The sequence below is a fragment of the Oryctolagus cuniculus genome, chromosome 11, assembly GCF_964237555.1.
Source record: "Oryctolagus cuniculus chromosome 11, mOryCun1.1, whole genome shotgun sequence".
In the NCBI taxonomy this organism is placed as follows: Eukaryota; Metazoa; Chordata; class Mammalia; order Lagomorpha; family Leporidae; genus Oryctolagus; species Oryctolagus cuniculus.
Window position 1 is genome coordinate 17,552,061 of NC_091442.1, and position 23,147 is coordinate 17,575,207.

The window sequence follows — 23,147 nt, forward strand, 5'->3', positions numbered from 1 at the left end:
AGGTGATGAGGTTTTGAGATGAGTTGTGAGCGCGCTGGCTGTCAGTCTTGACTGCATGTTGAAATCAGCTGAGGACCTCGGCAGGCGACTGGTTGTGATTTACTGGCCTGGATATTGGGGTTTCTCTTTAACTCCCCAGTGATTCTGACGTACAGCTGAGCTTGCGAATCCTGGAGTTAGAATCTTGCAACCCGCAGGAGTTTATGGACTAGCAGCATTAGCATCTGGAAACCTGTTAAAAAAATGCAGATTTTCAGGCTCAGTTTCAGGTTCACAACAGTAGAATCTGCATTTTAACAAGCCACCCGGGTGATTGGGAACCAAAATTTGAGATAGTTTGAGTAGAAGAATTTGTGAGAAAATGATTGACAATAGGACGAGGCCTGGGGAAGTTGGGCTGGAGAAAGCCCTGGCATTCAACCATGGAGGGGGCGGTCAACCTCTCTTGCCATGTGTGTGTTCACAGGAGAGTTTCTTAGCTCCGGTCTTCGCAAAGGATGAACACAAGCACAGACGGCCCTATGAGTTTGAGGTGGAGAGGGATGCCAAAGCTCGGAGCCTGGATCAGTTCTCTGCCACCCACAGGCACCCCCCTATTGTCCTCAATGGCTGGCATGGGGAGTCAGCTGTAGACCTCTCCTGCTCATCAGAAGGGTCCCCAGGAGCCACATCTCCCTTCCCAGTGAGTGCCAACACTCCAAAGATCGGGGCTATCAGTTCACTTCAAGGAGCCCTTGGCATGGACTTGTCTGGGATTCTGCAGGCTGGCCTGATCCATCCAGTGACAGGGCAGATCATCAACGGAAGCCTCAGAAGAGATGATGCTGCCTCGAGGAGGCGAAGGGGCAGGCGGAAACACGCCGAAGCGGGCATGGACCTCATCTTTCTGAAGGAACAGACACTGCAGGCAGGGATCTTGGTGGGTATTGGAGGCCTGCAAGTAAAAACACTGGCCTTTCTACACTGAGAAACTTCTTCCTCAGGCACAGAATATTTTGGTTTATGGACCTTTATCCCTGTTTCCATTCTCCTGCTTGCTTTCTCTCTTGAGAAGTACCCTCGATGTTTTCTAGAAGTAGCTAGGAGCTAGGTACTAAGTTATTCCTGGCCCCTAGCTTGCATGGAGCCTGGAGAAATGAGCCAGCAGGCCTTGGCCTGTCCAGGTAAAAACAACCCAAATCCTCCAGAATTTCACAATGGGCCAAAGGTGACCCAGAACAAGCCAAGCAGCAGATGGGGCTGAGTTTGCGTTGGCGTGAATGTGAGGGAGCACTTCCCAGGACTGTGGGCTTGCACGGAGTAGGGTGTGGAGGAGCAGCAGGAGTCAGGACTACCCCCGTGCGGATCCTTGTTCACTGTGCGACATTGCACCTCACTTCGCTGTTCTGTTAAGTGGGACAGCAGCAGCTACCACAGGTTTTCTGGGAGGGTTCCTGGAGATCATTCTGAGTGCTTTCTAAACTCACAGGAGATTATTGTAAACTGCGAAAAAGTCAGAAAAGTATAGGCCTGACCAAGACTTTACTTACTGCTTAATGTATTTTGGCTTTTTCCGTTGGTTAAATTTTGAGCTCCAAAAAAGGAGTCACATTTCATGGTTTCTTATCTTAAAAGCAATAATAGGCCAGCACTGCGGCTCAATAGGCTAATCCTCCACCTTGCGGCGCCGGCACACCGGGTTCTAGTCCCAGTCGGGGCGCCGGATTCTGTCCCGGTGGCCCCTCTTCCAGGCCAGCTCTCTGCTGTGGCCCGGGAGTGCAGTGGAGGATGGCCCAAGTACTTGGGCCCTGCACCCGCGTGGGAGACCAGGAAAAGCACCTGGCTCCTGTCTTCGGATCAGTGTGGTGCGCCGGCCACAGCGGCCATTGGAGGGTGAACCAACAGAAAAAGGAAGACCTTTCTGTCTCTCTCACTGTCCACTCTGCCTGTCAAAAAAAAAAAAAGCAATAATAATAACCAGTTTTTTTATTGAGTGCCTACTCTGTGCCAGGCACTGTGTTCATGGTTTTACATGATTATCTTGATTGAGCCCTACAACAATTTTGTGAAGATAAATGTTATTATTCCTGATTTATAGATGAGGAAGTTAGGTTTCAAAACATTCAATAATTTGCCTGAGATTATCCAGCCAGTGCGTAGCAGAGCAAGAAACCAAACCAAGGATCCAGCTCTCTGATGCTTTACTACCAAGATAAATATGTGGGTATGTCTTTCTCCTGGACACTGGGAAGCTGAGGTTTCAGTTCTTCTCCTACCTGATCTTACAGTCATGTTTCTCTCTAATGATCCTAGAATTCTGGGAGTGAACTAATAAAAATTTCTTTGCCTTCCTTCAGGGGCCACCCTTGTAGTGCAGCCTAGAATACAAGCTTCCCATATTAGAGCACCGGTTCAAGTCCTGGCTGCTCCAGTTCCAATCCAGCTCCCTGCTAATGTGCCTGGGAAAGCTGTGGAGGATGGCTGAAGTTCTTGGGCCCCTGCCACCCATGCAGAAGACCTGGATGGAGTTCAGGGCTCCTGGTTTCAGCCTGGACCAGCTCTGACTATTGCATGTCTTCTGGGGAGTGAACCATTAGATGACGGATTCTCTCCCCCCCTCCCTCCCTCCCTCCCTCTCTCCGCCCCCCTTTTCTCCCCCTCTCTCCCTCTCCTCCCCATTCTTACTCTCACACTCCCCTTCCAATAAATAAATATTTTTCTTCCCTTTGACCTCAGTAGTTTTTAAACTTATGAATACAGGCATGTATATGTCATTGGCACACTAATGTATCAGTAGATCCCATTAGAGGCCCCAGGAACACAGGGATGAGGAAGACAGGCAGCAGGACTTCAAGTGAGGAGCGGGGAGTAGTTGAATAAATCCTAGTGTGGCCTTTTCTGTTCCCTGACAGAGCCATGAGCACAGTGCTATAGGCACCGGAGCTGGAGTGGCCAGTGTTGCCTGGGACAGTCAGTGGTGACACAGAATGCACAGTGAGTTGGCAGCAGTCAGGATGGGAGAACAGGTGGACAGTAGGAGAGGAACACTCGGGTGTGTGCAGAGTTCTGGTGCCGACACCCCAGGTGATAGCAGGGTGAAAATAGATGGAGAGGGGCACAGACCACCTTATGTTTTCCTTTCAGGAACTAGTTTTTTTTCTGTCAGATTAACTGTACGTACTCCTTTATCCTTCATCCAGGAAGTCCATGAAGACCCCGGGCAGGCTGCCCTGAGCACCACACACCCTGAAGGGCCAGGACCTGCTGCCTCTGCCTCCGAGCCAGCTGCAGTGACCAACAGCCAGGCCGAGAAGGCCCTTCCCAGCAAGAGTCTGCTGGACTGGCTGAGGCAACAAGCAGACTGCTCCTTAGAAGTTCCCGGCTTTGGGGCGGTAAGTGTGTGTTGTTGCTGCCTGAGACCACTGTTAACTCCCTTCAGACTTGGTGCCATTTGTGATAAGTGCATGTTGAGGGAAGCCAGAGCCGAGGGTTGTTGGAGAGAAGCTTGTGTTGAGTGACAACATCATTTTAAAGTGTTTTGTTGATGTTTTAAGTTTGAATTTTGGTAAAATTCTCCAGTAGCAAGAATTACAGCTCATGTCAAAACAGCATGCCAAATAGACATGCAACAGCTTAAAAGGCCAGAATTTGCCTTTTGTCCCCCATTCTCCCCAAAAACTATCACACAATATCTTGACCCTGCAGAGAAATGTTTAATTAAGTCACATAAACCTGCCACTTGATGGAAATTTTCCTGTGTTTTTAAGATAATCCATTACGGCCGGCGCCGCAGCTCACTAGGCTAATCCTCCGCCTTGCGGCGCCTGCACACCGGGTTCTAGTCCCGGTCGGGGTGCCGGATTCTGTCCCGGTGGCCCCTCTTCCAGGCCAGCTCTCTGCTGTGGCCAGGGAGTGTAGTGGAGGATGGCCCAAGTCCTTGGGCCCTGCACCCCATGGGAGACCAGGAGAAGCACCTGGCTCCTGGCTCCTGCCATCGGATCAGCGCGGTGCGCCAGCCGCGGTGGCCATTGGAGGGTGAACCAACGGCAAAGGAAGACCTTTCTCTCTGTCTCTCTCTCTCACTGTCCACTCTGCCTGTCAAAAAAAAAAAAAAAAAAAAAAAAAGATAATCCATTACGACTTGGGGGAGGGCATCTGTTTACAGTTACTGCTTTAGGAACTTCCTAGCAGATCATCTTACTGCCCATGTGCTAAGTTATTGAGATAAAAATTCTTTAGGAGAGGGCCCCTAGGTACTGATGTCTTAGTTTCTCTCTCTCTCTCTCTCTCCTCTCTCTCTCTTTTAAGATTTATTTATTTTATTTGAAAGGCAGAGTTACAGAGAGGCAGAGAGAGAAAGCGAGGTCTTCCATCCAGTGGTTCACTCCCCAGATGGCCGCAATGGCCAGAGCTGCACCAATCCGAAGCCAGAAGCCAGGAGCTTCTTCTGGGTCTTCCATGTGGGCACAGGGCCCAAGCACATGGGCCGTCTTCCACTGGGAGCTGGATCAGAAGTGGAGCAGCTGGGTCTCGAACCGGCACCCATATGGGATGCCAGCACTGCAGGTGGTGGCTTTACCCGCTGTGCCACAGCACCAGCCCCATTAATTTCTCTTTTCTCACTTGCTGGTCTACCCTGCCACCATCTTTGTCCTGGATACATCACACTAATTAGATGCATAGGCAGAGAGTACCCAGCACAACGAGAGTGGGTCACAGACGCATCCTCCCAAGACAGACAAAAACACCAGGCAGGCAGCCGTGAGGAGAATGATACTAAGCAAGCTGGGGATTGAGCAGTGCCCTTCAGCTTGGTGTTTTAGGCTGGGGACGCAGCCTGCACAGCCTGTTTCCAACCTGCTCCAGGAACCCTGAGGCTTCAAGGAGAAGGGCTAGCTGAAGGCCAGGGAGGGGCAGGCCCTGTGCAGAAAGCGGTCACTGAGAGAGCGGCTGCATCAGCGGATTGGGGCGCCTGCATCAGAAGAACCTGGGACAGAACGTTTTGTGATGTTGGTCTCCGTTTGCCTCCTAGAATTTTTCAGACAAACCAAAGCAAAGGAGGCCTCGCTGTAAAGAACCTGGAAAACTAGACATCAGCTCTCTGAGTGGGGAAGAGAGGGTTCCAGCTGTCCCCAAGGAGCCAGGACTGAGGGTAAGGAAGAGAGAGATGGGCGTGGGGCTCAGGGGAGTGAGCCTGCCAGCTGAACCATACTTGCAGGCTTGAGAGAGAGCCCCGGCTGGGAGGTGGGCAGCTGGGTGACATTTTTAAAGAGGACAAGAGGCCAGCACAGGAAGTTGGTAAATAGTGGTAAGTGGTATGCGAGCATTTTTGACTTCCTGTGACTTCCATGGTCGTTGGTTTTCAGCCTTTACCTCCAAAACTGTTTGTTAAGCCACTTCCAAAGCTTGAATCTTTTTTTCCTATGTAGAGTTACAAGAAAACAGAAACCCTAACCCCCATAGGCAGTCTGTATCCAGTGTTTAAAAAAATTCATTGTTGGAAGTTTTTGCTTTCTAATCTTGTTTTTCTGGCTACCTTTTAAGACATTTCTTCTTAGTCCATCCTCACTGGCAATGAAAAACAGCTGAGTCCAAGCACTGCCGTTTTCCTATTTTAGAATCATGAGCCTGGAATTGACTTCAAAGACATCTGCAGAATACTTGTCATAAAATGAATCTGAGTTAATTATAGCTTACAGATGAGTACAGATTTGGGCTAGGAAACTCATAACCTCTAGGGGGCAGTAATAACATTTCAGCTTGAACGCTTATTGAGTTTGGGCTAATTACATGTAAATGAGCTTTTCGCCTCCTCAAAGTGCATTCTGGGAATCGTGGTGGGGACGTGGGCTCTCCCCAGGTGTGTCCTAAACGTGAGCTTTCCTGAGCACCTGTCTCTGTAGCTACATCTTTACTGAGGATAAATTCCCTTCTGGGTGGAACTGCCTGAATGCGATTTCTCTAGCTCCATGGACAAACCCTGGACATTTCCTCCTGGTGTGAAAAGCGGCTGTTACTTGGTGGTCTTGAAGAACTTGCTGCTGACTCAGTCGCCTGGGTTACGTCCCTCCCAGCAGCCACCAGACACAGCCCTTGCTCACCTCTGTCCACTCACAGCCACTGAGACCTGGGCGCAGGCCCCCAAGTCACACATTGGGAAGGCTGCCCTTTTTCCCCGCCTCTCCCTTTATTCTCAGAAAATGTGCCGGCTCCCCTTTCCCAAGACCTGCTTGTGGTATACAAGCTGAGGGAGCTCCCATTTCTTCTGTTTGCTCTCAGCCTTCTTGTGTTTTAGCACACGGTAAGTGTTTCCGGAAGGATGTCAGGAAAGACCTCTGGTTCCCACTTTGTAGTATTCACTGCGTCTCAGCGTTAGGAGACGCGTCCAAAGAGAAAGTGTGCCGCCACCCCACCCCGCCCCCACCTGGCTTTCTCATTTCTTTGTACATGTCCAACAGTTTCCCTCCTGTTCCCTGGAAATTGATGTTCCCCCCTCCCCTGCAGGCACTGACACTCTTGCCAGAAAGCCCATTTCCAAGCTCTCCTTACAAGCCAGCCTCTTCCCAGAGATGCATTCCCCTCCTTTGTTACATAAACACACTCCCTGCCTTGGAGGCCCTTTTTCTGCCATGAGGCAAGAACAGGAAGCAACTGTCCACCTGGTCCTCCGGCCTTCTTAGCAGTGCAAAGACACATACTGGGCTTCGCTCCAGACCCTACCTCTGGTCTCCCAACCACTCCCCCTAGGACATGAGCCCTCGGGAGGTAGAGGAGGTACTGTACTCTTTTTCTTTCCCATACAGACTCTTAGGCTGTTATAACAAAAATACCCTAGACTGGGAGGCTTATAAACAGCATGAAATTCACTGCTGATGGTTTTGGAGGCCGGGCAGTCCAAGGTCAAGGTGCCTGAGAACCTGTCCCTCATTGACAGCTGTTTTCTTGCTGTGTCCTCACATGGCAAGCAGGACAAACAAGCTCTCAGCGCTGAGCCCATTTATGAAGCTCCTGATGCCATCACCTGGGGGGCAGGATTCCAACAAAGAAATCTGAAGGGACACAGACATTCCACCCATAACAAGAACCTGTCAGCGTCTTCTGGAAGTAGATGAAAATCCTGCAAGGAATTCCTTCCTTCCTTTGAGTTCACACAGCCCTTGTGCTTTGTGTCTGTGGCTTGGCTGGGCAAGGTCCCTAAGAGGTAGCACAACACACACTGCACCTAAGGCTGTAGGATTCAGCATTACAGTGACCAGTACCGTGAATTATGTTTGTATGTGTTTTACATACGTAACTAGTTTTTCAGGTTTTTTTTCCTGAGCCATTTGATAGTAAATTGAAGACAAGACATATCACTCCTAAATACTTCTGCATGTACCCCCCAAGAACTTTTTCCTATGTAATTATTGCCATTGTCGCACACTCAGGTGAATACTCGTGGTGTCTAATGTCTAGCCCATACTCAGATTTCACCAGTTGTCCTGAGAATGTCTTTTTAGAGCTGGTTTTCTGTTTTATTTTGTCCTGGCTGTAGGGTTTATAAATAAGGAGCCATACATTGCATTTGGTTGTTAAGTCTCTTTCTACTCCACGTTTGTTGGATGAACCTGCCCAGCTTCCTGGGAGGAATAAGGAGACTCTGGCTTGCGTTCTGGGGCTCTAGAGCTGGCGCAGCTGCCAGCCTGTGATGATGAGGAGATTTGCTGGGCTGGAGAAGCAGAGCTGCTCTCAGCACTGCTTGAACACAAGGGATCGCCTTTTCCTTTCTCTTCACCATCTCCCCAAGCCTCCCCTGCAAGAGGAAGCAAGCTTGCTCCCAGGGTATAATTACCAGGAGGGAGAGCTGCCAAAGCCCGATTTGGCCATTGTGTGTGTGTGGTTGCTGAGCTGCTGGGAGGGGCACCTGCCTGGGGTGGGCAGCAGCTGGGTGGTTGGAGTTTCTCTCCCTCCACAGGAAGTGCTGGCTGCTGGCTTCCTCTACCAGCCCCTCCCCCTTTACGTAATGGTAAGTGAAGAGCTGCTCTTCCTCCCCATCCCCCACCCCCGGGGACTTTGTATTGCTGCTGTCCTCATCTGACGGGAAAGCAGACCCTCCTGTTCCTGCCTAGCCAGCTCTCTTCTCCAAAAGGGCCCAGCGTTGTCCACATCCATGGTTCTCAGCAAGGGCAGGACCAGGGTGCCCTTGAACATCCTGATGCCTGAGGAGTGCTGTGTGCTCAGAGAGCAAGCAGGGTCACGGAGGCCACAGGAGCTGCAGGGTGTGAGCTGGTCGTGAGTCCTGTCTAGTCCTAGAGGCCCTGGGGAGGAACTCAAACGTATGTTATGGATCTGATTTCTAGCAAACTCTTTGAAAATGAGATGGAGCTCTGGGGTAGATGTTCAGCTTAGTGGTTAAGACACCAGTGTCCCATATCAGAGTACCTGCATTCAGGACCCTGCTCCAGTCGTGACTCCAGCTTCCTGCTGATGCAGGCCCTGGAGGCAGCGGTGATGGCTCAAGGAGTGGGATCCCTGCCCTTCACATTGGAGACCTGGATTGAATTTCTGGCTTCTGACTTCAGCCTGGCAGGCATCTGGGGCGTGAACCAGTGGATAGGAGTTTTCTTTCTCTGTCTCTCCAGTAAATAAATAATTAAAAAAAAAAAGAGGAGGCATTGTTTGTCAAACTTTGGGCTTGGTTTCTTCACAGCAAAAAGATTTGTGAGATCCAACACACCCCTCCCCCTAGAAAGTTAGGGGAGAGATTTCTGAGGGGACATGGGTGGTACACATGAGGAAGACACTACCTGCACCTTGCCCTGGCCCGTGCTGGGCTGAGGTACGGTGCCACCTACACCTGACACTGCCCAGTGCTGGCAGAGCAGCTGGCACAGAATGCGCTGGTTTACGTTGCTGGGCTCAAGACAGACAGGCGAAAGATTGTCCTTTTACCTGGCCATAATCCATGAGATCCTACTTCTCTCTTTGGAGACAACCAGCCGGTGACTATCCGCAGAACCAGAAGGCAGCCACCCTGACATACTTAGGACAGAGCTCTCTACGCTTTGCAGGTGGCTCATCACACTGGAAACAGGAGGGATGTGATGGTTGAGTGAGGAAGTCGTGGGTTGTTGCAGGGTCTTAGTCCACCCATACAAGGCTCATCACACTGGAAACAGGAGGGATGTGATGGTTGAGTGAGGAAGTCGTGGGTTGTTGCAGGGTCTTAGTCCACCCATACAAGGATGGACTGGGTCCAAGGAAAGGTAAGTGCCCCCGCTCGCCCTCGCCCGTTCCCCAAGACAATCAGACGCAGCAGGGAGCCAAGTCTAGCAAGAACTCATTTATTTTGCGAGGAACAAAGCCTTTTAAAGCACAAAACTGCAGAGTCATTGGGGCAGGGCATAAGGACCAACCAGTCACTTAAAGGGTCACTTTACGGGATGATTTCTATAGGACTAGCCATATGTCCAAACACTTGTTACTAGTTTTGTTACCTCCCCTGATGTTGCATAGCCAATTAGTTTTGGTGGTAAACAACTTTGAGTTCCACCCATCTTACTTCCTCTGGGCACCATCTTTGAATTGCCTCTTGTAACTAATTTCCCCACAGGTTGTACAAACAGGATCTGGGTTCTGGCCTGCTCTGCCTCTGAGCCGCTATGCCCCTGGGCAGATCCCGCCCCCTCTCAGTGGAGGGGAAGGGGCACCCGACATGACCATTGCAGAGGCTGCTTCCAGCCCTTTGATAATAAGGCAAGGCATTTGGAAAAAATTTTCTCCCTGGACAAAGCTGCCATCATAAAGCGTTTTGTCCACACCAAGCAGGTTTTTCTTGACTATTCTTTGGGAAATTGAAAGACAGGTGTAGAGCTTGAAAAATAACCATTTCCAGAAACTTGGATGCATTCAGATACAGGTGTTTTCACGTGTCTGTGGGCCTGTAAATGGGTGATGGTGCTAACTTCTAGGACTCATGGGGTGAGCACACGGAGTCCTTCCTGGGGTGCCTGACATGGGGCAAATACTTCTTGAATGGTAGCTGGAGTTTCCCCTGCCACGCTCCCTGATAATCACCTTCACCTCATGACCACTACTCCTAGCCTGTCCCTGTCACTGCTGACCACCTCTTATATTATCCTCACAGCTCCCTGAGAGCTCAAAACCAAGGTCACCAGCTGCCTCTCACACGAAAGTCTGTTGTGTTTCGCAAGTATCTTATTTTACAGTTTTGCGAGAAGAGAGGCAGTGAAACAAATGGGAAACGACGGAGCTACTGAGTTCAAGTTGAGAAGGAAGCCCCTGGGAGGATGCTGAGTAGCTCTCTCCACTGCTCTCAGACCTGGCTGCCAGGCTGAGCCCTCAGAGACCCTGCTTTCCTGACCTTTGTGTTCACGTCCTCTAGCATTTCAGCCCTGATAGTTTTTCTGGCTTTTAGGAGACCTGCACCTGTTGAGTGTGCTCTGCTGAGGAGTACAGCCAGGCCTCGGCCTCTGACTCTCAACGCCATGGGGGCTGTGGGCCAGTAGAGTCTCGCTGCTTCTCGCCACCTCCCCACTGCCCCCTCACCAGACTCTTGTAGAGAAGGAAAGCAGCTGCACAAAGGAGAATCCTGGGAAGGCAGCAGGCACAGCTCGTGGAGGCGCTGGCCCCTCTTGCACTGGCAGCCAAGCAGCCTCCCACCTGAGCCGCTCTGCAGGCCCCATGTTGCAGCTGTGATGGTGACCTGTGTTAGTGGACCCTCAGGGCCACTCTGAACACAGGGAAGGTGGCAAACTACCAACGACTTTGTAACAGGAAGCCTAAGAAGGAGACACGTGCATGGTCAGGGCAGCTGACTTCTCAGGCGCTGGCTCGGAGGACTTAGTCTTTGTCCTTCTCTGCACAAGAAGAGACCAAGAGTGTTCAACAGCATGAGCATAATGCCTTTTTAATCCTCCAGAAGTGTTATGACTTGATAAACTGAAGAAGAGGGTAGTCGAGAGAGAAGGGGACGCCACGTTAGCCAGAGGCAGGGAACTGCAGGCACCAGGTCCTGAAGGGAGCTGCTCCCTTTCTGTGGGGAAAACGTTTCCCTCTTAAATGGGAATGATGCTCACTGTCCTTGACACAGGTCCAGAGACAGACTTGGTAATCCCAGTGGTTTAATTACCTCTCCGCAACCAGACTGGGCACTCAGGGAATACGCTCTCCTCCGGGTCCTCACTGCCCTGTGGAGTTCCTGAGCCTCATTCTCAGAGGACGGAGGGTGTGCTGCTGTTAAAGCACTCTGCTCTCCTCTAGAATTCTGTGTGGCTTAATCCTGATGCACCAGAGAAGGATTCAAAGGCGTAAAGCCAGGTGACCCGTGTGCAGGCACGGTGGAAGGCACAGGCCCAGCCGCAGCCTGGTAGTCTGTGTGAGCAGAAGTGCTTAACTGTGGAGCTCTTTGCTAACTCAGAAGCCTCCAAACAGGAACAAATGATGGTCTTCCCTAAGGGAAATCAGACCTTCACTTATCTGGATGGTGTGTCCCCAGCGTGTTCAGTGGTGCCTCCCTTACCGCAGGAAGCAGGTGTATACCCCCTTGCATCCAGGGCCACAGCCTGAAGAGGGGAGCAAAGCACACGCTGCTTCCTGTGGGTGTGCCGGCATGAAAACACTTCTCTCGACGACTCTGGAAGCTAGGAATCAGTGTTCTTTCCACCGGCGGCTGAGGATTGGAGCTGAGCTCTGCCTGGCTGCAAAGCCCTGTCTTACATATTCTGCTTTGTTGCCTTTTTTTTTTTTTTGACAGGCAGAGTGGACAGTGAGAGAGAGAGACAGAGAGAACTGCTTTGTTGCTTTAATAAGAACCTTTGTGTGCCATAAGGTTTTGGTGAAGGTCCTACCTCGACCTGGCCTGTTGGAAGTGCTGGTCCACAGCTCCCAGCTCCCTGCCAGTTTCTCCCAGCATGGGCGCTGCCTTTGCCTATGAGTGTGGGAAGCCCTGCTTGGTGGCAATGCATGCCCAGCTTGTCCCCGTGCCGCTAGATGCTCTCAGCCTCTGAAGGAGAACCCCTTCGGGTCCAGGGGCCCCAGTGGGTGAGAGGCACTCCTTCCACCAGGAACCCCGCGTGGCACTTGGGGCAGTTGAGGCCAGTGCAGGGCGCTGTCCTCTCCGGACCGACCACTTGCCATCTGGTAACCTTCGGCATCTTGTGTTTCTTTGTCCTTTTTTAGGGGTTTCTCCCAGAAAGCAAGTTCAACCACACCCTGGCTGAGCCTGTTCTTCGGGATGTGGGCCCCCGCAGGAGGGGGAGGCGGCCCCGGGGCGAACTCCTGAAGGCTCCAGCCATCGTGGCAGACTCTGCCTCCGGAATGGGGCCGCTGTTCATGAACGGGCTGATTGCGGGGATGGACCTGGTAGGCCTGCAGAACGTAAGAAATGTGCCAGGCATCCCCCTCACCGGGCTCGTGGGCTTCCCAGCCGGCTTCGCCACCATGCCCACCGGCGAAGAAGTCAAAAGCACCCTGAGCATGCTGCCTATGATGCTGCCGGGCATGGCCGCAGTGCCCCAGATGTTCGGGGTGGGGGGACTCCTCAACGCACCCATGGCGACCACCTGTGCATCCCCTGCCCCAGCGTCTCTGTCAAGCACAACGAACAGTGGCGCGGCCACCACTGAAAAGACTGTGGAGGACAAGCCAGGCAGCCACAACGTGAAAACAGACACCTTAGCCGAAGACAAGCCTGGTCCTAGTCCATTTTCTGATCAGTCTGAACCTGCAATAACTACCAGTAGTCCCGTGGCTTTTAACCCGTTTCTCATCCCGGGGGTCTCTCCTGGACTCATTTACCCATCCATGTTCTTGTCCCCTGGCATGGGCATGGCTCTGCCAGCCATGCAGCAGGCCAGACACTCGGAAATAGGGGCCCTGGAGAGCCAGAAGCGGAAGAAGAAGAAAACCAAGGCGGACAGCGCGAACCCCAACCCAGACCCTGCTCCCGGGGCCGAGAGGGAGCCAGGCAGCCATCAGAACTGCCCCGAATCCAGCGCCCCGCTGCCCCCAGAGAGAGAACACGTGGCACAGGCTGGGGAGGGGACACTCAAAGACTCCAGCGACGACACCAACTAGAACTTTTTCATTTCAGAGGTTGTTGTGACTTGTAAGTTTCTTATCCCATAAAGGTTTGTTATCCCTCACTTCACCTTCATAAGAACCTGTGTCTCCATGAGTAATATTGCCTACCTGATTTCCTGTCGGAGGGCTGTGGTAACACATGTTGATAGTGCAGGGTCTTGCCACTTTGTTAGATGAGTGTCGTCTATCTAGTCTAGGGGGCACAGAATTCTCATTCTGTTATCCAGTTGTTCATTCCAGCAGCCGTGGTTACTACAGTACTTGGTGACACGCCCTACCCCCCCCCCCAAGTTTCCCGCTCATTTGAGGAGGAAGATGGCGAAAGAAAGCTGTCTAGGGACTGAAGACTAGTGACAAAGAAGCTCTTTTTTCCCGTGAGCTGGGCCGAGCAAAGAGAATGTTACTGGGAACCAAAAAGCACAGGAAAAGGACACGCTGGTGTGTACTTCTGAGTTAAAATATTTCCCTATTTTATCATGATTACTAAGTGAGTAGAATAGACAGAAGTATCTAACTAATGGTTGAAAATGCATATATTGATTTCCTTAAGAAACAAAAACTTTACCGGTAGTAATATAAATTGCTCCTTCATGGTTTGTCAGACACCTGCAGCAAGAAGAAATAGCCAGTGACTAGGCATTATTTTGTATTTTGTGTGGACCCGAATGCTCCCTCTCCCGGTTAAAAGAGGACTCTGAATTCGAGAAAGCCTCACGCGCGTGAGTTGGAGCCGGCCGTGCAGGGGCAGGGCCCATGGGGCCACGGCTGCTCTGCAGGCGCGCGGCTGGCACCCCGCTCTCACCTCCTCCTAGAGTTCTTCCAGCCTCTGAGTCGCTTCTGTGTTTAAAGAACACAAGGACCTAATGGGTTTTTTTATTTTGTGTTTTGCTTCACCAAGAATAAGGCTCTTTTTGGAGCCCATGAGAAAAGAGTCACTCAACACTTCTACACTTGCGAGGTCCTTTTGTTGGAGTTAGTTGAGGTTGGCAGAATGTGCGTGCGCCACCTTGTACGATACAACTGTGAGAGGTGTGTTTTCTTTTTTCTTCTCGCCCATTATTTCTCCTCTGTTTCTATCTTGCATTGGACCCAATTCCAAATTACCAGTTAGTCGAGGCTGTGCTGCACATCAACATTATTCCCTGTCCTGCAGCTTCTCAGTGGGTGGGCAGTGCTTTCCCGACCTCCTTCACCTTCGCACTCATACCGCATCCCTTCTGATGGTTTCATTCCTTCTGGATGGTTCACACTTGGAGACTCGGAATAAGCTCGGGGGTCAGTACTGCGGGGGCACAGGGCTGCACAGGGTGGTCAGAAACGTTGCAAGTGTTACTAGTACCAGTTTCACTTTTTGTTGTCACAATTTACTGTGTTTTTTACTTTTTCTGTTACAGTTTTGCTAATTTATCAGAAGGTCCAAAAGTTTGACATAACTATTTCAGTTCGCATTATTTATTTATGATGCTTTTGTCATTGTCTTTTATACATTTGGGATTATAAATTATGTAAATGTTTAAATGAGCATCTCGAAAGAAGTCTGTTAAATCATGATAAAAAAAATCAGATGTATTTTCAAAAGTGGGGTCCCATTTTTTTGAATCCGAGATATAAGCCAGAAATTCCATAACTGATCGTATAAGAAGAAAGAATCTGATAATTGAACAGATCCTATTTAATGACATCTTTGTAGAATAGATGGTCCTGTAATGCTGACGACAGATTTCTTAGAAATGCTGCTCTCTCTATTTAACTAACATTGTGTTCAGTTTTGCCTCCAGTGGAAGCAGAAACGGTTTTTTCAGCTGTTAAATCCTAAAAATCAATATAATTTATTTATGTAAAAAAATCACTCAATCAATATATTTTTGAACCTTTTAAGTACTAATTTTCTTTTTATCAAGTAGAAAAAAAAATGTATTTGCCCTAAATCCTTAAAATACAAATGCTATAAAAATTCCTGTATCTTGAAAGCCTTACTGCAAATGCGTATCCTAGACATCCAACAGAGTCCGGTTTTCTTTGTTGTCACTGTGTTGTCGTTGTTTTGTATAGAAAACTGCATTCCCCAGGTTCCACTTATAACCTCCAGTAGGTCACAGGGTTCAATGTGGATCTGAGTTTAAAAACCCACCAGCATGTGCAACCCCTCGTTCCGTCTTCTCAAACCTGTATGTTATCTCTCTGGGTGTTTAGGCTTCTGTTTGACTGCTGTTGTGACCCTGTTTGCAAAATGAAAAATGACACTCTGTGGATTATTTGCTCTGTAAGGCATAATAAGTGCTTCTTATGATTATTTTCACATTTCCGAGAGCAAAAGCCAAATTTAAACTATCTTCCGCAAACTTGAGCCTTTTCATCTAATTCCATGTCACTCATGGCCATAACTTCCCTCGATCATTCTTCACTCCATGTCTTTACATAATAAATTGTCTGTGGTCTTGATCCTGGATTTAAAAAAAAAGTTTAAAAGTCAAATTTGTATGGGAGGAATTCAGTGGCACGTGGCTGTCTCTCTGCTGCCTGGGTGTTTTACGAACGCATCGTCAGCACACTAGGAGCCCATAGTCTCCTCCAGGCGCCTGATTGGTGCATGAGGACTGGGCCTTGGCCATCTCCTTGACCCTATCAGAACCCCTGGTTAGAACGTGCGTCAGTTAGAAGGAGGTCAGCAGCCCGTTCCCCAGGCTCAGGGCCTGAACTCTCAGCAGAGGCCTCACCAGCACCACCTCCTTAAGCCCCATACCAGAAATCACACCTCAGACCACACACCTGGGACTCCTAGGGCCGATTAGACTCTGTGGCATGGAACAGGCCAATAAAACACAAGAACACTTTGGTGGTTGAGGCACTCCTGGTTTTTTAAGAACTGTGTGGTCCTTAGCTTTAGGAAGCACAGCTCCCCACCCAGGAAGGGCTGTGTGAGAAACTATTGAGGCTGGCAGGAAACTGCTGCGGCCCTGTTCAGGACAGAGGAGGACACTGACCTGGCCTCACCTTGTGGGATCCGTCCTGGGCACCAACAGGTGGGTGTGTGAGTGGCTTGTTGGATGTGTTAGAGTCCCTGCTACCAGTTTTCAAGTAAGGATGTGTTACTAGTAGCCCTGAAGACCTCTGCTCAATACAGGGGCCCCTCCTCCTAGACAGAGTGGTAACAGGGAGTCTAGAGGCTTGGTTTTACTCTTTGCCTCAAACCCAGTCCCAGTGGACAGGACCCCTTTGTATGAGAGCAGACAGTACACCTGCATCCAGTAGGCTGGGCTAGTGTGTTTTGTGTATTTGCCATCAGTGACCTCACTTGTCCTCATGGCATCTTGGAGCTGGGCAGAGGGATGCTGGCATCTGATCCACCTCCTGAGAGCCCAGACGAGAGGCTGCCAGGGCTGTCTCGTCAATCATGAAGAGCAGAGCTGGGCCAGACCTCACGGTCCAGCAGGCTGGGCGAGAGGCACCCGAGTCCTGGCTTTCGTGATGCCAGCCTTGAAGTGCTCCACCTCAGAGACCACAACACAGTGAGATTCTACTTGGAAAAAATTAGCGCTGGGGAAAATAGTACACACACACTAAAATGTCACACCCTTGATTCATTTACAGTGAATGCTTCAAAATGCTTCCTTGCAGACATTGCTGTTCTCTTGCTTGCTCTGTAGACCACTGAAGGATTCCTTCCTTAGGTCAGAAACAGAGCTCTCCCAGCCAGACACCAGGAGCTTGGTTCTAGACCGTGCCGTGTTCTCCGCTTCTCCAAACCTGGAAGCCCAATTGCAAGGTCTCAGGATGTGCCACTCAGCTGCGTGGTAGCCCGGGCTGTGGCCACCCTCGTAATGCCAGCCTGCCAGGTGTCTGTGAGATAAGATCGGAAAGGGGGTGATTGGGTGCTGGCTACTCCCAGGAAGGCACTCCGTCACATCTGTTTGGACATGGAGATTGGGGGTGGCTGTGGCAATTTGTTGCCGTCCAAAGAGCCCTGATACCTGAGTTCTGGCTTAGCCCTACCTAGCCCCAGCCCTGCAGGACAAAGGGGGAACTAGAATGAGGAAAGCAGCTAACGTGGATGGGCTTCCAGCAGAAAGGGGGAACAGTACCTCCACCTTGCCCAGGTTGTCTCCCCGTGTATAAAATGGGGGTAGTTATTGGGTTCTAGAGTGCTTTTGATGGAATTGGTCAGTGTCAAATGCTTGTTGTGTTGTGAGCCATCTAACTGTACTCCTGATGACAAGCCCCAGTGGAAAGATGGGGAAAGCAGGGATGAGGAAGGGGCAAGGGAAAGCCTGCTCCAAGTCCAGGGCGAGTGTGGCATGGATGTAGGCTTGAACTCAAAGCTTTCTGGCCTGACTGCGTCCGCAGGAGCCCATCGTTGGGTGAGCAGGAAGGGAGTGAGGGCTGCTGGGGAGCAGGGAGGCTCCTGAGCTCGGGAAACCTCCCTCTGCGGGTCTGGTTGCCAGATTTAGGGGGGAAAATAAACTCAGTTAAGTTTGAAACTCAGATAAACATTTTTGTAGTATAAATATATCCAATGCAATATTTGATGTATACTTAGACTAAAAAAAAAAAAAAACTTCTGTTTTTTATCTGGAACTCTTCTAACCAGACATCCTGTGTTTCACCTGGTCACCGACTCTGTGGGAATAGCACGCTCTTACAGGCACTTCCTGTGGGGTCACTGTGGCCGTATTCTCAATCCCCACAATTAATAATGAGGTTATCCCCCTATATCCAAGGGAATGGTCGCCCAGTGAGGCTAATAACCTGCCCAGTTATCCCACTGGTGAATGGCAAAACTCGGCTTTGAGAAAGGCCTGGTTCCAGAGCCATTCACTAACCAATAGGGGAGTGAGGTGTCTTTAGCCTGAGACTGGGAACAACCTTCCCCTCCACAGTTCAGCTTCCTAGAATAGCACAAAGCACAGATGATGAGCAAGGGGAGAAGAGCTGTGCCATGAGCTACAGCTACCAGCCTGAGACCAGGGAAGAGGCAGTTAAGACAGAAGACCAAGTAGTTCCTTTCCACTTGTCCTGTGCTGGTGTTGGGGGGCTTCTGAACAGAAGCTTAGCCTAGGGTGTCTGGGTGCCTGGACTCACCAGCCTGGGGCCAAGAGGCCACAAGAGGAGCAGTGTCCAATCTGGAAGGCAGTAAACAGAACGGCAGGGGATCAGCTCACTGCTCAGCCTGAAAGGCCTGTAGGGGAGAGGCTTTCTGCAAAGAGGGAAGCAGCACATCTCACCCACTCATCCCACCCCAGGGCAGCTCAGCCACCTGCACCACCAGAGTTGTCACAGCGCTGTTTAGTTGGTACCTACTCTAGGCTACTGACACACATGAGCTCATCCTAAAACAGGTTCTCCAGGTGAGGACCAGGTGCAGATAGATGGTCACCTGCCTCCAGTGGCCCAGCTAGTGAGTGGAAGAGCAGGGGTGTAGAGATGGGTCTTAATCCCAAACCTAGTTCTTGCTGGTCTGGCCTTGGGTTTGCTTGGGGACCCACAGGCCCCACACACTATCTTCCTAGAGAGGAATCAGCAGACTACAGCCTATAAGCTAAGAATGAACTTGACATGCATAAGTAATAGAAAAATCACAAAGAGTATTTCATGAACTTGAAGAGTAAACCTGATCTCAGTGGCCATACATAAACTGTCACTGGAACTCGGCTGCACTCATTCCTTTATGTGTGGCCTACAGTTGCTTTTGTGCTACAACAGCAGTTGGCATAGAGACCATATGACCTGCAGGCCTGAAGTATTTACTACCTGGGCCTTTACAGAAAAAAATTGCCAACTTCTGCACTAGAACATCAATTTTATTCATAGATTCGGTGTAAAGACAGTCACTTAAAATACTTATTTTGCTAAACATGGCTTATAGAAATACAAGTCACACAGTGGAAGAGAAGAGGCACATCGACTTTTAAGATAAAACAGGTTTTAAAGGAGCACTGGACATTGGGCGGGATCCTTAAGGCTCCGCCTCCAAAGCCCCAAGGCATCCTTTCCATTTGAAGGAGAAGATTCCCCCTAGAATCCTGTTTGTGAGCAGGAGACAGAGCCAGAGGACAGATCTGAAGATGCTGACAACAGAGAGGAACCAAAAAAGGCAGGAAAGAGAGGACACAGGGAGGAGAGCGAGAGGCGACACTGTGCTTGATGCGTGTGAAGGGGCCCAGGAGGACATCCTGAATGGGGGGATGTGGGCTGTACTCCCTGCAGCGTGGGTCCCAGGGCCCAGGATGACCTTATTGGTCACCTTCCCGACTGCAGCTCAGAGAACAGGAAGGCCAGGCCATGGGGAGCGGAGTCCGAGGCCCATGAAAAGCACCGTGGTCCAGGCCAACCGGAAGTCATGTTGGAGGAAGCGGGAAGAAGCAGCTGGGACTGGGTCTCTGCAGGGCACAAGTGAGCTCTCATCACCATCCAACAGCCGGTAGCCAAGAGCAGCAGGCACAGCTCATGTGACAGAGCTGTGGAGCTGGGCTCCCCAAGGCGCTGGGTCCTTGGAGGTGGCTTAGGGACCCAGGGACTTGAGGCCCTGAATAGGTTCTTGCCCTACACTCTGCCCTCCTGTCGGCCTATGTGAACTGTGCCCTGGTGGTGAGAAGTGTGAGACACGAGAGGCAGGAAGTACCATGGTTTTCAGAGAAGGAAGATAGGGATTCACGTACGGACAGCCTAGTAAACTCCTCAACCCTGAAGGGCAAAATTGCAAAAAGAACTTTTTTTTTTCTTTGACAGGCGAAGTTAGAGAGAGACAGACAGAGAGAAAGGTCTTTCTTTTTTCCGTTGGTTCACCCCCTAAATGGCCGCTACGGCCGGCGCCCTGCGCCGATCCGAAGCCAGGAGCCAGGTGCTTCCTCCTGGTCTCCCATGCAGGTGCAGGGCCCAAGCACTTGGGCCATCCTCCACTTCCCTCCCGGGCCACAGCAGAGAGCTGGCCTGGAAGAGGGGCAACCGGAACAGAATCCGGTGCCCTGACCGGGACTAGAACCCGGGGTGCCGGCACCGCAGGTGGAGGATTAGCCAAGTGAGCCGCGGCGCCGGCCAGAAAGAACTTTTAAAGAATTTGTGTTAGTCTGCTTGAGCTGCCATGGCAAAACAGTATAGACCGAGTGACTTAACCAGCACACTGATTTCCCACCGCTCGGGGGGACCAGATGTCCAAGCCCAAGGTTCCAGAAGGCCATGTAGGTCCCTGGTGAGGGCTCTCTGGCCGACTTGCAGATGGCAGCCGTCTTACTGTGTCCTTACATGCCCTTTGCTCAGTGCGTGAGTGTGGAGGGAGAAGGAGCTCTCTAAGTCTCTTCTAATGACGCTGATCTTGTCCAATCATTATGACTTATTTGACCTTATGACTTATTTAACCTTAGTTAGCTCCTTGGAGGCCCTATCGACAAAAACACTCACACTAGGAGTTAGGCTTCAATATATGGATGGGCACTGGCAAAGACACAAACACTCAGTCCTAAACTGCATGCCCAGGGATTACGGCAAGCCAGGAAGAGAGCAGCTCTTGTGTTTTCCACAGTGATGGACAAAATGGAGAGCTGTGGGCACTTGTCTACCTGAATGGCAGAGCCCAAAGGGCTGTGACCATGTGGGGAGACCTCAGTGGCTCCTGGCCTCTTTCTCAATGTACAGCAGTTTGTTAGCTCACATGCCTGCCAGGCGAAGCAGGAGACAGACGTGAGTAACAGTCATCAGGTTTAAGGCAATAGGAAATAGGACAATGGAAATGTGGTGTTGGCTTGAGCCAAAGGGACAGCTGCTACCAGCCATGCCAGTGATTCCATGCAGGAATGCAGGCTGTGTTGCCTGATTCTCTTTCAGCGGAGGACTGAAATTCAGATATTCACATAAAATCCCCTGATTTTTTAAATGTGTGCAATTAGTCCAATTTATAAACAAAGCGCACACAGGCCAGATACGTACCTGTCTGCAGGTCAGGTGGATAGTAAAGAGCACAAGTTTGCTGCTCGACGAATCGCAGAGCCGTGGGCACCGGAAGTCCTCAGAGAGCCGGGGGTGACTGTCCTGTCCCCCACTGGGAGGTCCAGATGCCTTTTAGAAGCAGATGCCAGGCAGGGTTCAGCACTGTGCTGAGGCCAGACCAAAGCAGCTTTGCAGAGGTCCCTTAATCTCATCCATCGTGAGGTACCTGGACTTGGTGGTCCCTGCTGAGAGCATGTGCCTGTGGCACCAGCCGCTCTGGATGACCAAGGAGACTCACCTTTCTCTGTCCCCCTCACACTGGCACTCCACCCTCCTCAGGGACTTCCAAAGAGGGAGTGATCTCACCACAGCTCCCCCCCCCCCCCCCGCCTCCAGCTCTGAGTAGGGGGAGGCGAACAGGCTTGGGGAGGGCCCAGGCCACATGGGGCGGCAGGGGCGGCGGCTCAGCCCTGCTGAGGTGTTAAGCCTCTTTCCTGGCTCTGACCGAGAAAACTATAGATGCAGTAGACACAGCTCCCACCCCCTCTCCCCCCATTCCCACTCCAGCGTTGACCCAGGCTTTTCCATTCACAGATCCCAGACTTTCCAGGCCAGCAGAGAGCTGGAGGGCCAAGGGTGGGGTGAGTGCCTGAGAAGGAGGGCAGGGGAAGGGCGTGCAGGGCTCAGGTGGGTTGTGGCAGACGGAGGAAAGCCTCTAACCCCAGCCCCTAGGGTCCCGCAGCATAGAGGCTCCTCCTACCCTCACCCCAGCTCCTCGACAGATTCCCCCATCAGGGAGCATGGCGCATATGTGTATAAAAGCAACAGGCCCTCACCTCACACGTTCCTCGCCCTGGCACGCATTTCAGACAGAGCTGGAAGGCGGTGGGCGGTGGGCGGGGGAGCAGGGGTTCTTGTTGCCAGCCCCTCAAGCTACTTCCTTTCCCTCCCAGACACGTCTGAGAGAATTTGCACCCCGTGGGGAGAGGGAACAGAGAGGAAGCCCCCTCTCCTGGACTAGGGGTGCTGGGGGGCTTGGAGCCCACCTCCACCGACAGCGCTCTCAGTACGCAGCCCAGCACCCCAAGACGGGACCAAGGAGAAGGAGCTGCACCCCACAGCCTGCTCCACCCCGGCCTCTCGAAGGAGCAAGAGCGAAAGGAAACACAAGGCCTGTCCCAAGCGGCACTGGCTGTGCCTCGCCAGCCATGGCGCGCAGTGTCCTGGAACCCCTTTTCCTCTCATGTCTGCATGTTCCTGGTACCCTCTGGCTCCCCTCTCTCTTTCGCACTGTGGAGTCCGTGCTCATTTCTCAGGCACAAGATGAGACAATGGGAGGCAGCGGGGGAAAGTTCTCTGTCTGGCTTCTGAGTCTCAAAAGCAGCCCCTGGCCTGGACACAAAATGGGTAAGAGCAAAGCTTCCCAGTCGCCACCTTTCCCTGTGTCTAGAAAGATTCTGTAGGGAAAAGGAGAGGGGGGCTCGGTGTGCGCCGGTGGGGCCTGTACTGAAGGGACCACCTTTTGGGGAGGGCATCCTGCCCATTTCCAGCACCCAGGAGCCTCCCAAAGCCAAGTCTGGGCTGGAGACTTCCAGGCTCTTCACTGGGTGCTCTTCCCGTGTGCCTGGGGCACCTCCTTCAGCACAGCCCGTGTGCCTCCCAGAGACAGAGTGGTACAAGGCGGTGCCCCCTGTGTGTCCTGAGCATCCATTTGGGAATGGTTCTTCCTACTCCATCACTTTGACAAGCTAGGATGCCTGTAAGACTCCCATGCCAACAGAGGCGGCGTCTCGGGATATCAGTTAGAGGACAGTGATGCAGAAAGCCCCTCCTTTATATGTCGGTGGGGCTGGGGAAAGCCAGCCTGAGCACCCCCTGCAAGCAGAGGCAGGCAGGTGCAGGGTGAAAGCCACCCTGTGCTCGGACACTGACGTTCTGATTTGAATTGGGAAGTCGTGGCCTCCCTGCAGCCCAACAGCAAGGAGTAACCAGGCCTCGGAGCCTGCAACAGGGAGGCCGTGAGGGACAGGTAGCAACACTGTCCCCCTGCAAGTGGGGCAGACCCAGGGTCATCCAAGAAATGGTCACCAAGGCCGGGAACTACAGGCTGCCCAGAAAGGGCTTGGCATCCTGCATGGCCTGGGCCGTCTCTCTGAGCCTCTCCT

At 51.5% G+C, this 23,147-nt stretch overlaps 1 protein-coding gene and 1 long non-coding RNA gene across 6 annotated transcripts in view; one reads left to right on the plus strand and one right to left on the minus strand.

The window, feature by feature from the left end:
* Positions 1-15,016, plus strand: part of CHD6 (chromodomain helicase DNA binding protein 6) — a 241,382-nt gene extending 226,366 nt beyond the window's left edge. For 4 of the 5 annotated variants that reach the window (XM_008274447.4, XM_070051832.1, XM_070051831.1 and 1 more), the window contains 4 exons: positions 467-919; positions 3,180-3,371; positions 5,012-5,131; positions 12,160-15,016. In XM_008274447.4, coding sequence (XP_008272669.3) covers positions 467-919; positions 3,180-3,371; positions 5,012-5,131; positions 12,160-13,056 — 1,662 coding nt within the window. In that variant the 3' untranslated portion in view covers positions 13,057-15,016. The remainder of the gene's footprint in view (positions 1-466; positions 920-3,179; positions 3,372-5,011; positions 5,132-12,159) is intronic. The other variant, XM_070051833.1, reaches the window with a different exon arrangement.
* Positions 13,905-21,370, minus strand: LOC138844295 (uncharacterized). Its single transcript, XR_011379889.1, has 3 exons — positions 20,983-21,370; positions 16,788-16,902; positions 13,905-15,506 (listed from the first exon to the last, which is right to left on the minus strand). It is a non-coding gene; the product is annotated as an uncharacterized lncRNA (long non-coding RNA).
* Between the last annotated feature and the right edge of the window lie 1,777 nt (positions 21,371-23,147).